This window comes from Peromyscus leucopus, chromosome 14 (genome assembly GCF_004664715.2).
Source record: "Peromyscus leucopus breed LL Stock chromosome 14, UCI_PerLeu_2.1, whole genome shotgun sequence".
NCBI lineage: Eukaryota > Metazoa > Chordata > Mammalia > Rodentia > Cricetidae > Peromyscus > Peromyscus leucopus.
This window is the reverse complement of record NC_051075.1, coordinates 68,157,984-68,173,113: the sequence shown is the minus strand read 5'-3', so window position 1 is coordinate 68,173,113 and position 15,130 is coordinate 68,157,984. Positions and strand designations below refer to the sequence as shown.

Sequence of the window (15,130 nt, the reverse complement as noted above, 5' to 3'; positions counted from 1 at the left end):
CCCCTCTTTCAATTATAGTTCACCAGATTTCTATTTTTGATTGTTACCTTTACTGCCTAAGCTCGGCTGTCTTTGAACTTGCTCTGTAGATCAGGCTTGTCTCAAACTCAAGAGATCTCCCAGCCTCAGTCTTCCCAGTGATGGGATCAAAGGTGTGCAACACCACACCTGGCTCTAAGCTTTTTAAATTCCTTTCCACAAGTTGGAAACTTAGCTGGGTAGGATCTTGCTCTGAGGTTGCCACTCCCATTATTCCATTTCTTAATCTGTTTATCTCCTTGAACACAGGATTTAGCTTTATTCCACTTCTTGATGCCCCTTTTCTCAATCTATACATTTTGTATTTTCATTTGCTCAGCTTGCTCTTTTTTATTATAAATCCTCATCAGAATTAACATTAATGATCACATGACAGAGTCTATACTAGGCTGTTTTGAGATTTCTTCTGCCAACGGAATTAATCCAAAAGGTTTCACTTTAGTCTCAGGCAGACTTTTCGAACAAGGGCAAAAGTAGCCAAACTCTTCACCAAAATATCACCAGAACAATCTGTAGGCAACATCCTAAAATTCTTCCCCTTTGAAACCACTTGGGTGAGCTCCCAACAGCTCAAATAATTCTTAGCATCACTCTCCTCCATGCTCCTACTAATATATGGCCTATTAAGCAGTGCTTAAAGCATTCCACTGCTTTCCTAACTCAAAGTACCAAAGTTCAAATTCCTCCAAACAAAACTATCTTTAGGCCTATTCTAGAAATACTCCAGTCCCTGGTACCAACTTTTCCCTTAGTTAGGGTTCCTATTGCTGTGAAGAGATATCATGACCACAGCAACTGTTATAAAGGGAACATTTAATTGGGGTAGCTCACTTATAGTTCAGAGGTTCAGTCCATTATCATCATGCTGGGTCATTGTGGCATTCTGGCAGATACGGTGGAGAAGTAGCTAAGAGTCCTACATCTTGCAGGCAACAGGAAGTATTCTATCTCACTGGGCATGGCTTGGGCATATAAGAGCCCTCAAAGCCTGCCTCCACAGTGACACATTTCCTCCAACAAGGCCACACCTACTCCAACATAGCCATACCTCCTAATAGTGCCACTCCTTTTGGAGGACATTTTCTTTCAAACCACCACAATATAAATTCTCTGTCAAATACCTGTTTTACAAAAACTATGTCAGCATGTACTGGCAAGAGAGGAAAATGGTGATAGCATTAGATTCTGAGAGTATTCAATGACAGGTACCAGAATATATAAAATGAAATAAGAAAAACGAGGTTAGGGAAAAGTTTAAAAAATAACAACAAAATTTTTTTCTTTTTTCCTTTTTTTTTGTTTTATGACAGGGGCTTATTGTATACTCTATGCTGTCCCCAAATCTTCCTGCTTTAGCCTCTTGAGTGCTGGGATTCCGTGTGTTATGTGACCATACAGGTGAGGGAAAATTAAATAAACTTACTATGAAGGATTCTGGGAATATCTCAAAACATGGTATGTATCCAGTAGCAGGATGGTTCTACGTGATTGTCCAATGCAAATGAGCATGTTAGCAAAAGTGATAAAAAACATAGCATAGTTCAGACCAAATGGGGCTATTCAGTTACTTAGTGATGATTTGGATTGTGTTTTGAAGGTCACTCACAGGCCTCTAGTTGATAACCTGGTCTCCAGCTGCTGGCATTGTTTTGGGAGCAGAGGAAATGTTTGGACACAGGGCACAGATGGTGGACACAGTATCAGGTTATAGATAGACCACACTTGTGGTTAACTTTCTGTTACACATCTGTTGATAGGACCAGCTGCTTTATTCTCTAGCCAACATGGAGAGGAGCTCATTTCACTACCATGTTTTTCCTAACATGCTCGACTACTCTAGGGAACTGTGAGCCCCAGGAAGTTTTTCTTCCTTTTGTTTGTTTATGTCAGGTATCCGGTCACAGTGATGAGAAAACATAGCTGAGGCAAGCAGTTATGTATGCTTAGAACAGAGAAGAACCAGATGATTGTGAGCTACCACACGGGTGCTGAAATTCAACCCACACCCTCTGCAAGTGCAACAAGTGCTCTAAGCCACTGAGCCATCACTCCAGCCCCAAGACTCCTTAAGCTTTTCTTCCTACTAAGTGCCCATGACTCTTGGGGCTCTGAGACCTCTTCTCATTCATGGTAATCTTATTTTGCTTAGTAAGAGGACAAGTTCACAAGAAGCACACAGAAGCATATCCTTTGGAGTTCTATACACTGCATGTTTGAAACCAACACCCGGCTCAACCACTATATTCTTTGAGTACTCCATGATGGAGTCATTGTCCTCTCTTATTAGGTACCACAAACCATTTGGCCTTCTTTAAAAAACCGAAATGACTTCTTCTTTTTTATTTCCTACAAGGCTCTGAAAACATCCACTGATTAGTCTCTCCATGTCTAACTCCCACGGTGTAATGGTACCCTCATTGTACCACTATTCTATCTAGAACCTAGCCCTACATAATGAACTCTAGACCATATGAGCTGAATAATGAAGAAAACCCATTGCACAGAGAATTGGTTATCATTTTATGTTTTCCAAAACAATCTAAAAAAAAAAGAAAACCATGTAAGTGCTAAAGTAATTTTCTATGTATTAAAAATAAGAAAATGGAAATTGGAACTACTGATTAACAGCAACTAGAATTATAATAGTATAACTCAATAGCATTGTGCCTAATATGCATTTATAAAATATAAATATATTGTATGGACATGTTTAGTAGAACTAGGAAATAGATATAATTATCATTTGTTCACTATCTAGGCTTTCCCTTCTGAGCTGATACTTGTAGCTGATGGGTTTGCAGTCTCTCTTTTAAGGTATCTGCAGAATGCTCTCCATAGGTGGATGTTACGCAGTTGCAATATAAATGCTACAAAAATTAATCCCCCTAGAACTACAGATGTTGCAACAGCAATTAGCATATGTCCTGGAAAAGGCAATGGTACTTCATCGACATAAATCTGAAAAGAAAAAGCAAAGTGGTTACATTTTCTGGATGCGGTAATGTAAAATACTGGTCATTGTGATACCACAATAAACCACACAGAAGAATTCTACCCAGAATTCTGTGGACATTCAGCATCCTCTACCACCCACACTCTCATTCTTGGCCACAGTCTGGCCAAGCTGGACTTGGCACACAAATTCTACCCATGTTTTCATCCTGATCCATAACTTGGATTGACAAGTGCTGTGCCATTTTCCCAGTCATTATCCCATTCCATACTTTATGCATTACTGTACCTGAAATTCTTCTTCTAAGTTACAAAAGCTGACCCCAGGCACCACAGACACCTTGAAGTGAAACAGCTCAGAACCCTGTGGAACAAACACAGATGGTCATTATCAATGTGTGTGTTCCTTAAACAAAAATATCGATGGGAGCACATTCATAGATGTCATTTACAAGGACTGTCAAGGATTCTGACATGAACATCATGTGTAAAATGAAGAGGTAGTAAAACAGGAACTCGATGTTTTATTTTCAGATTGATACTAAAACGTAAAACAATTTGGCTTTCATGAACACTTTGAGTTAGCCTTCATATATGTGGTTTTAACATATCTCTGCATTTTCACTGTTTTTCACACTTACCTGTGCTTTAGGTATCCCTGTGACCCCAACTTTTGGAAACAATTTTTCTGCTTCCCTTTAGCCCATTGATCTGACCTATCTCTTAGAAAATAGTCAATTAATGTTCTGTTCAGCATTCAGATTCCTTTAGAAATAAGACAACCAAGGAATAAAAAAAGAAACCCTTTTTATATATCTAAAGCTGCTCTTCCCACCAATCACCAACATCTAAACGTTAAGTCTTCCTTTAGCATACATGTTTAACTCTAAACTCTACACGGTAAAAATTAAAAGCTGTCAACTCACCCTTATACTTATGTTGAGACCTAAAGGATTATACACTGAAGTCTTAAGCAGTGGCTCTAAGTAATCCTTCATTTTCTTAACGTTTTCTGGCATATTGTGTTCTGAAATATATGAAATACATTTAAAGCACACTTACATTTTCATATTTTACCTAAAAGTTGTTATAGATAGTAAAGAACAATGAAATTTTCTGTTGTGTAATAAGTTGATATTTTATTTGGGCTGAAATGTGATTTTATTTGTATGTTAAATAATAAAGTTGCCTGGGGGTCAGAGCTAACAGCACGCCATTTAGAAGAAGTCTGGCAGTGGTAGCACACACCCTTAATCTGATCACATGGCAGGCAGAGTCTGTGTATTCAAGGACATAGCCTGTTTGGTGACATATGCCTTCAATCCAAGAACCAACCATAGAGACCTGTAGGTCTGTATAGACAGGAACTGAAGAAGTCATGTGGTTAGGTTTAGAACAAATGAGAAGGCCAAACAGAAAGTCAATAAAAAATACAGACACACAGGAAGTAGCTCTCTTTTCTCATGGGAAGGACGGCAGTGGCTGGTAAGCTTAAGGCTATTTGCTAGTGCTCTGACCTCTTGGGCTTTTAACTCTTTATTTGGCTCTGTGATTCTTATTTAATAAGACTGTTTAGAATTACATCTACAGTGTCACATTGCAAAGGTAACTCATACTCTTAATTTTGGCTGACTTTGTAAGGACCTTTAGAGTGGCATTTTACTAAAGAATACTTTAATATAGGCTTAAGCAGAAGTGCTAAGAGAGAAAAAGAGACACTCAGAGGAAAGCAAACAGTGCCTTGTCCACACTAGAAAGCACTCTACCACTAAACTTCATCCTCACTTCTCTTCAGGGAGATTAGACTGACTGTCTCCCATTGCTCCAGTGCCCTCCTCAAGAAGGAGAGAGTGTCTGACTACCTAGCTGTACTCTGAGTTCCTTCTAGCATCTGACTCATGAGAAACCAATCCTGACATGTCATGGTTTGTGTTTTTCATAGTGGTAGGCAAATGACTTTCCTGAGATGGTGGTGGAGTTGCACCATAGGATCACTTGAGGGTTCTCCAGGAGAAGTAAGCAGCTCTTCCCACCTACCTTGTCATTCTTTCTAAACAAGTGAACCGATGTACGTGTTATCAATTCTCGTGGTATAATGGTGAGAGGAGCTAACATGAATAACTCAAGCCCTGACTGTCTCCTTAGATAATTTCCATTAGGAATATTCTCACCATGGCTAACTTAATAGTTTCAGAGTCAGCTTGTAAAATGCTTCCAAATTTAAAAGTCAATGCTCCAAACCTGGTAAGAGCCACCAGGATACCACAGAAACTATAAATATTAATCAAGGAATATGGGAGTTTTACTTTCTTTCCTGGAGTTTTCACTTCAAGAAGGTATTAAATTTGAAGACTAATATTTCTGAAGAGAATGGAGAAAGAGTGGATGGTAGGGGAAGAGGGGATCATGTGAGGAGCGACTGAGAGGAGAGGAGGGATGGGAAACTGTGATCAGGCTGAGGAAAAGAGAAAAACATTAAAGAGAAAAAGAACAAAAATTAAATCTATCAGAGTAAGACTCACTGACTACCAAACGTCTGCAAACTCAGTAATACAGTGATGATTAATCAAAATTCCAATGAACTTCATCTACCCACTTCACCAGACCTATCTGCCACCTCCCTGTCTTACTGTGGGACACCAATGGGGATTGAACCTAAGGCTGCAAACATTCTAGGCAAGCATTCTACCACTGAACTACAGGCCTAGCCCTTACATATCTGTCTGTCTGTGTGCCTGTCTATCTATCTATCTATCTATCTATCTATCTATCTATCTATCTATCTATCTATCATCACCTGAAAATATTCACACATGAATAAGCACAAAATATATAACTAAATGTTGTATTTTGAAGTAAAACTGAATTTAAGTAAATTTCCTTTTGTATTGTAAAATATGTCTGTCTCTTTTCAGCTCTTTACCATAAAAAGCCACACTTTCTTTCTGTTCTTTCTTCTTTTTGGGACACTGTCTCATGTAGCCCAGGTTGGTCACATCTCACTATAAAACTGAAACTGTCCTTGAATGCCTGCCTCTACCTACTAGGTACTGGGATTACTACTACATAGTACCACATTCAGCTAAAAACATAGTCACCAAACTTCCCTTACATAATTAGAAATATCCTACAGGATATCTGGCAATACCTAGAACACTTATATAACTGTTGTCCTAGTAAATAATAAAGACACTCAACTGGTACACCACACAAACTTCATCATTGTCGCTACTAATCCACAACAGGACTTTCAGATTCATTTTATGCTAGAAATTATTTGTTCGAGAATTATTTTTTAAATTTATTTAATTTTATTTTATGTGCATTGGTCTGAAGGTTTCAGATCCCCTGGAACTGGTGTTACAGACAGTTGTGAGCTGTCATGTGGATGATGGGAATTGAACCCAGGTCCTCTGGAAGCACAGCCAGTGCTTATAACTACTGAGCTATCTCTCCCGTCCCAGAGATTTATCTGTAATTATGTTTGTATGTGGGTATGTACAGGCTCCTGCAGATATATAGGCGTAAGATGCACTGGAGCTGGAGTTACAGTTATGTAATCTGCTTGACATGGGTCCTCTGCAAGAGCAGTTTACTCTTTTAAGCACTGAGTATTCTCTTCAGCCCTGCAGTTCAAATAAAAAAAAATGTGGCCTTATACCACTGAATCCAGGATACTGGAAGTGATGAGAACATAAAAGGAGATGATGGAGGTAAATGTCAACATGCCAATGATTCAACTCCTTTTCTACAAAACTCCTGGCTATTTTTCCTGTGAACAGGCTTTGTAGTCCACTCATTTAAAAACGCACTAATGATATAATGGCTTGTGAGATAAGCATAGGAGACAGAAAACCATACTTAGTTGCCAGTTTTGCCTCATATTCACTTCGGTCATGGTAACCAAATAGGGAGGTTCCACCGCGAATTTTTCTTTTTCAGTGAAAATTTCCAAAGCAACTGGGTATTGTATGACTGGAAACTTGAAACGATGAACCTAAAATATAAATTCAATAAATGCATATAAGTCTGGAAAACTCAATACTATTATTCCTCATCAAGTAATGAATGGCATTTTCACAAAATCTTGGCTATTCTAAGAGGAGTGCTTCTTAGTGTCTCTGCCTTTCAGACATGAAAACAGTCTACGACAACACAATCCATACATTCCAAGGCAGCAAACATGGTAATGAGATTCACAACTTTTAGAAACAATGTTTATAAAGTTAGCATACAAAGTGATAGGTGTCATTATGGAATTTTCCATATATATTTATCATGGAGTAAATAAAGTCATTATACTTTAGGTGTTTTTTTTCTTCACTCCTCTTGCAGGTCCCCTTCTTCTTTCCAGACAGACTTCTCTTCTGCTTTTTCTTTATTTTTCCAGACAGGTTTTTTCTGTGTAGCCTTGGCTGTCCTGGAACTCATTCTGTAGACCAGGCTGGCCTCAAACTCACAGATATACACCTGTCTCTGCCTCCAGAGCGCTAGGATTAAAGGTGTGTGCCACCACCACCTAACTTCTCTTCTGCTTTTAGGTCACATAAATTCTCTTAAACACCCCATTTAAGATCTCTTCCTCCTCTTGTGTGGTCTCTATTCTACTTTCTACTCCCCCAATATAAATTTAAGTGTGGAGTCTTTGTATGAGGAAAAACATAGCATTTCTCTTCTAAGCGGGACTTACTTTACTTAACATAATGATTTCCAGTACTATCCATCTTCCTGCAAATGTCATGATTTAATGTTTCTTTATAACTGAAAAATATACTTGTACAACTTTGTATCTGGAAGGTTTCTCTGGTCCTACCTGGTCTGCAGTTCCACAGCCACGTATAAAGTTATTACTCAGGGGCTTAATATTAATTAACTGCTAGCTAGGTCTTATATATTATATTAACTCATTTCTACTAATCTATGTTTTGCCATATGTTCTGTGGCTTTACTGCTCTGCTGGCATCTTGCTCCTTGGGTGGCTGGCTAGCATGTCCCCTTTCCATCTTTGTCTTCCTGTCTCTCTCCTTGGTTTTCCCACCTGCCTCTAAGCTGCCTTGCCATAGGCCAAAACAGCTTTATTTATTAGCCAATAGGAGCGACACATATTCACAGCATTCAGAAAGACATCCCATAGCACAACATATTGTTTATCCATGTGTTGATTGTTTCATTTCTTAGTTATTGTGAATATTGCAGTAATAAACATGCTTGTGCATGCATCTCTGGTGGTATAGTGACTAAGTTCTTTGGGTTTATATCCAGGTGTGTTACATCTGGGTCACATGGTTCTTAACAATTACATTAAGTTAAATTAATTGATTACTATTATTATTAATTGTGTGTGTATGCATGTGTGTGCAAGTGCCCAAGTGCTCAAGTGTCACATAGGGCATGTGAAGGTCAGAGGATAACTTGGAGAAGTAAATCTTTCTTTCTACCTGGTGGATCCCACAGACTGAACTCAGCTTGTCAGCCTTGGTGACAAACTCAACAGATGCCCCTGTCCACTGAGCCACCTCATTAGTACTGATTTTAATATAAACTGAGATGAGGCATTATGATCTCTTCATCACTGCTCTTTATGCTTAAGTTGCCCGTGGCTATTAGAGAGTGTTTCAGCTTACCTATGGATTTTTGTATTGTTTCCTACTTCTGTAAAGAATGTCACTGGATTCTGATGGGGACTACATTGAATTTGTAGACTACTTTGGGCAAGAGCCATTTCAATACATGAATCACATCAGTTCATGAGCATGAGAGACACTTCCATCTTCTGGTGTCTTCTTCAGTTTCAGTCTTCATTGTCTTATAAGTTTTTAATTAAGACTTCTTTAACTTCTTAGGTTAAGTTTCCTTCCTTCCTTCCTCCTTTCTCTCTCCCTTCCTCCCTTCCTTTCTCCCTCCATCAATACCTCTTTCCATCCCTCCCCCTCTTCTCTTTGTTCCTTCAGATACTATAAATAGGACTTTTTTTCTCAGAAAGTTTATCATTGGTATAATAAACCAGAACTGTGCAATGAAAGCTTATCTCAAACAAAACAAAACATCTTTGTGTGTTCATATGTATATGTGTTTATATATTTGTGCACTTTTGTGCAGGTGTCTCTGTGTGGATGGCAGGAGTCAAGGTCCAGTGTTATCCACAAATACTTCTTATATTATTTTTGAGGAAGGGTCTGTGATTGAACCTGGGCCTCAGTGATTTGGTTAGACTAGCTGGTCAGCAAGGCTCTGGAAGCCTCCTGTGTCTGTCTTGACAGGTGAGTGCCCTCATGCCTAGGACTTTTTTAAGTGGGTGCTTGCAAGGAAAAGTTTATTGACTTAGCCACCTCCTAGACCATCCCCCATTATATTCATTTATTTGAGACAGGTTCTCTCTATGTAGTTCTATATGACCTGGGACTTGTTACATAGACCACACTGGCCGTAGACTCTCAGAAATATGCCTGCCTCTGCCTCCCAAGTGCAGAGATTAAAGGCATGTACCAAGAAACCCAATACTTTGTACATGTTAAACAGGCACTCTACCATTGAGCTAAATCTCAGTCTTCCTCACCCTCTTTAAAGATACAAACAGTCGCCAGAAGGTGGTGGCACATGCCTTTTATACCAGCACTTGGAAGGCAAAGGCAGGCAGATCTTTGTGAGTTCAAGGCCAGCCTGGTTTACAGAGAGTGAGATCCAAGGCGCAAAGCTACACAGAGGAACCCTGTCTCGAAAAAAAAAAAAAATACAAACAGTCTTATATAGACAAGGCTAGCCTTGAACTTGCTATGTAGCCAAGGCTGGCCCTTGAACTCTTGATCCTCCTGTTTCCATTTTCCTAGAGCTGAGTGTAATGACTGGATTTTTTCAGCTGTCACTTGCGGGTTCAATTTCCCATACCACTTTTAGATGAGACTTCTGTCCCCTCCCTCCCTGCTGAGAAGCCATAGTTGGATCTGCATGTGACTTGGCTTCTTTACACTGTATCTCTCACTCATCTTTTTCTTGGTAGTTTTCAGGTGTGCTTTGTGAATTTTCAGAACTTTTTTTGTTTTTCTCTTCATCTAGTATTTAGTCTTAGTCTAGTATTTCTCTTGTTGACTCTTCTCCTTAACTAGGCCACACAGAGGTATTTTCTAGTCTGTCATCTCATCTAGAAATCTCCCAAACAACTTTTTTTGAAGGAAAGTCTTTTAAGACAGGGTCTTGCAATGTAGTCTATGCTGGACTGTAGCTCACTAGGTAGCCTATGCAGGCCTCGATCTCATAGCTATCCCCTGTCTCATATTCCCAGATGCTGAGATTACAGATGTGTGCCATCATATATGTTGAAGCTCATAACTTTTTGTTTTCCTTTTTCACAATGATTACTATGAAGAAATTTGAACTATTTTGGCTAAATCATATCCTATGCGGCCCTCAATCAATGGAGTCTTTCCTGTCTCTTTTATACCTCACCCCATGTCTCTGCTTGTCACACTCTCTCACACATACTTGGTAACTCAGGCTCTGGATTCAGCATTCAAACCCAGCTTTGGTGCCTGTTAACAGTATGGTTTACCTGAAGAATGTATAAGGAAAATGTAGTACATTTACACAATGGAGTATTACTCAGATGTAAAAAAAACAATAACCTGACCCATCTCTGCCCCAGTTGCCAGCCAGCAGGGGAAACTCCTGTGGCCAGGCCCACCACCAAACCCCCCTAGTGGACGCTTCCAGCTACAAGACCCACACCCTACCCCAACACCCATCTGCCTGCTACCTAGTAACTTCCTGAGATAAGGAATCCACCAACTCTCATTGGACCAAAAGATGAGTGACTCTTCTACCCAAAGAGTCCTGCCTCTAGGACCCAGGCCCTGGGACACAGCCAGTCCTCAGGAATCCCCAACCGTCTCTGCCTGAGTTGTCAGCCAGCAGGGAAGATTACTGCAGGCAGACCTCCCCACCAAAATCCCCCAATTGAGCCAAGCAATCTACAAGACCCATGCCCTACCTTAATACCCATCCTCCTGAGACACCAGTAGCTTATTGAGACAGAGAATCTGCCAGTTCTCATTGAACGAAGAGAGGCTTCCTGAGACACAGATCCACCAGCTCTGACTGGACCAAGAGCCTTGATAAGACCAAGAGCAGCTCCCTGAGTCAAAGAATCAGCTAGCTTGGATTGGACCTAGAGCAGCTCTCTGAGATACAGAATCTGCCAGCTCCAATTAGACCAAGAGCTAAGATTGGTCCCAGAGGGGCCCCCTGAGACATAGACACAGCAAACACAGAATAAACCAATAGCAGCTCACTAAGACACAAGCACCTCTTACACCTATTAGAGGAAGAGATGGGTAGACGTCAGTGCAAAAATATATACAACAACAAAAAGAACAATATGGCATCACCAGATCCTAGCCCTCCTACTATAGCAAGACCTGAACATCACAATGTAGAAAAGGAGAAGAAAGTGACATTAAAAATAACTTCATGGAGATGCTAGAGGCCTTTAAAACAGAAATGAAAAATTCCCTTAAAGAAATTGAGGAAAAGAAAAACAAAAAATTGGTAGAAATCAATAAAGAAACCGAGGAAAAGATGAATAACAAATTGGAAGAAATCAATAAATCCCATGTAGAAAGCAAAGAAACCATGAAAAACCAATTAAACATGTGAAGGAAACATTTCAAGAAATGAAAAGTGAAATAGAAACAATAAAGAAGACACAAAGAGAGGGAATGCTGGAAATAGAAAATCTGAGTAAATGACCAGGAAACACAGAGGCAAGCATAAGCAACAGAATACAAGAGATGGAAGAAAGAATCTCTGGTGTAGAGGATACAATAGAGGAAATAGATTCGTCAGTCCAAGAAAACAACAAAGCCAAAAAGTCACAACACAAAATGTCCAGGAAATCTGGGACACCAATAAAAGGCCAAATCTAAGAATAATAATAATAATAAAGCCAGCCCCGTCAGAATAACTCCTGACTTCTCAATGGAGACTTTGAAAGCCAGAAGGTCCTGGACAGATGTAATGCTGACACTAAGAGACCATGGATACCAGCCTAGACTAATATACCCAGGAAAATCACCATAGACAGAGTGAACAAGACAAAACCATTTAAACAATGCCTATTCATAAATCCAGCCCTACAGAAAGAACTAGAAGGAAAAATCCAAACCAAGGAAGTCAGATACATCCATGAAAACACAGGAAATAGATAACCCCACAGCAGTAGATCCCAAAGAGGAGAAATACACACACTCTACCACCAAAAGGTAATAGTAATTAACAGTCACTGGTCATTAATAACCCTTAATATCAAGGGACTTGGTTTACCTATAAAAACACACAGGATAACAGAATGGATATGAAATCAGGACCCATCCTTCTGCTGCATACAAGAAACACACCTCAACTTAAAGACAGACACTAACTCAGAGAAAAAGACTGGGAAAAGACTTTCCAATCAAATGGACTTAAGGAGCAAGCTGGTGTAGCTATCCTAATATCTAACAAAATAGACTTCAAACTAAAATCAATCAAAAGAAATAGGGAAGGACATTACATACTCATCACAGGAAAGATCCACCAAGATGGAGTTTCAATTCTGGACATTTATACCCGAAATACAAGAGCACCAAAATATGCAAGAGAAACATTAATAAATATGGTGATATTTTATTTGTGCTGAAATGTGATTTTATTTATATGTTAATAATGTTGCCTGGGGATCAGAGCTAAGAGCAAGCCATTAAGCAGAAGTCTGGTAGTGGTAGCACATACCCTTAACCCAAAACATGGCAGGCAAATCACTGTGTTCAGGGACATAGCCATCACTGTGGCACATGTCTTTAATCCCAGTACCAACCATAGAGACCTGGAGGTCTGTATAGAGAGGCAGTGACAAAGAAGTCATGTAGTTGTGTTTAGAACTAGCGAGAAGGCAGAACAGAAAGTCAATAAAAAGACAGGACACAGGAAAAGTTCTCTCTCTCAGGGAAAGTGACATCAGTGAGAGCTAAGTTAAGTTGGTCTTAGCTCTTGGCTATTGCTCAATCTCTGAGCTTTCAACTCTTTACTTGGCTCTGTGTTTCTTTTTTTATTATTTTTATTTTATTACTATTCAGTTCTACATAATAGCCACAGATTCCCTTGTTCTCTCCCTTCCTGTCCCCTTCCCCTTCCCCCCAGCCCATCCCCCCATTCCCATCTCCTCCAGATCAAGGTCTCCCCTGAGGACTGGGATCAACCTGATAGACTCAGTCCAGGCAGGTCCAGTCCCCTCCTCCCAGACTGAGCCAAGCGTCCCTGCATAAGTCCCAGGTTTCAAACAGCCAACTCATGCAACGAGCCCAGGACCTGGTACCACTGCCTAGATGCCTCCCAAACAGAGGAGGATGCTAGATGTGGAACAAGGATGACTGTGTTTCTTATTTAATAAGACCATTTAGAATTACATCTACATTTGGCACCCATGTGGCAAGAATTGATTAAAAACCATTGGTGGTTACAGGTCAGGCTTGGCCCGGCTCAGCCCAGCTCAGCCCAGCTGGGTCCGGCTTGGCCCCAACTTAGCCAGAGTTTACAGGCCCTAAGCCTGGCCAAAGTTACTTGTCCTGTTGTACGCAGTCAGAGCTGCACTCGATCATAGCTGCAGCTGCAGCTGCTTGTGGCCAAATCACCAACTCATGTGATCATAGCTTAAGGAAGCCATAGCTCAGGCTTTAATCGGCTCAAGAGGGAGCACGTGACTGGATTTCAGCTTTTAGCCAGAACGCATGGCTACCCTTCCTTCCTTCCTTCCTTCCTTCCTTCCTTCCTTCCTTCCTTTCTTTCTTTCTTTCTTTCTTTCTTTCTTTCTTTCTTTCTTTCTTTCTTTCTCTCTTGCTCTTTGCATTCCCATCTCAGACACTAGGTACCTGTTTTGAAATTCCCTCAGATTTCTACTGTTCTACACAGACTTTGTAAGTCAATTAAGATATGAGATATTTTAAAAGGAAAAACTACTTAAAAGAGAAAATTTTTTTCCACATTAAAAAATGGGTGATACAGGCCCAGCAGCGGCCCGCAGACACAGACAGGCCCGGCGGCGGCGGTGGCCGATGGGGACATACAGGCCCAGCGGCAGTCAGCAGAGACATACAGGCCCAGCATCGGCCTGCAGAGGTAGATAGACCCAGGGGCGGAGAAAAGCAGACGCAGGTCAGCCCAAGGCGGAGGCCAGCAGAGGTAGACTGGCCTGGTAGGGGCAGGCAGGCCTGGAGTGGAGGCAGGCAGGCACAGCAGGCGTCGGCCAAAACACAGACACAATAAAAACCAGAAATAGAGCTATTACCTGCTGAAGAGCTAGTGAAAACAAACTCTTAATCAAGAGCTTGGAACAGGGACACCTCTAACCCCAACACCCGGGGAAGAAGCTATCTCCGTGGGATGGAACCAGAACGAATCTGAACACTCCATCTGAGGACAACCCAGGGCCCAATTGCTGATCCTGGAAACCCAACAACTTGGAGGTGTTGGTGAGACTACCCCACTCAGCTGAAATCCATCCGGGAGAGGATTCAGATGCCTACAGTTTGAAGTCTGAAGAAACAAGATCAGCTGAGCAGTTGACAAATGAACAAAACGTGACCTGGGAACACAGAAGAAGGCACTGCCCAGCCACCAAACCACATCACCAGAATCATAAATATATACTTCACCGACTGAGATCAGCAGCTCCTGAAGAAACAGTCCAATAGCACCAATTTAACCAAGAATTCCTACTGAACCAAGACTAAAAATTAAAACAAGAGAGGCACTCCCAGACACAGACACCACCTGCACCGAGCAGAGCAAGAGATGAGTAGATGCCAGTGCAAAAATACAGGCAACAGCATAAAGACCTATATGGCAACATCAGAACCTAGTGATTCTACACCTGCAAGACCTGAACATACCAAGACAGATGAAACAGAAGAAATCAACCCTAAAAATGACTTAAAGAAGATGATAGAGACCCTTAAAGAAGAAATAAAACATTCCCTTAAATTGGAAATAAAAAAATTCCCTTAAAGAGGAAATGAAAAACTCCACTAAAGAGGAAATAAAAACTTGCCTTAAAGAGGAAATGAAAAACTCCATTAAAGAGGAAATAAAAAACTCCCTTAAAGAAATGGAA

At 40.5% G+C, this 15,130-nt stretch overlaps 1 protein-coding gene across 1 annotated transcript in view; it reads right to left on the bottom strand.

Annotated features, from left to right (window-relative positions):
• Positions 1–2,413: 2,413 nt before the first annotated feature.
• Positions 2,414–15,130, bottom strand: part of LOC114688248 (cation channel sperm-associated protein subunit beta-like) — a 79,168-nt gene continuing 66,451 nt past the window's right edge. Inside the window, exons 10-13 of the mRNA XM_037210999.1 lie at positions 6,853–6,988; positions 3,918–4,018; positions 3,281–3,355; positions 2,414–2,997 (exon numbers count right to left, since the gene is read on the bottom strand). Of these exons, the coding sequence (XP_037066894.1) occupies positions 2,794–2,997; positions 3,281–3,355; positions 3,918–4,018; positions 6,853–6,988 (516 nt within the window). The 3' untranslated portion in view covers positions 2,414–2,793. The remainder of the gene's footprint in view (positions 2,998–3,280; positions 3,356–3,917; positions 4,019–6,852; positions 6,989–15,130) is intronic.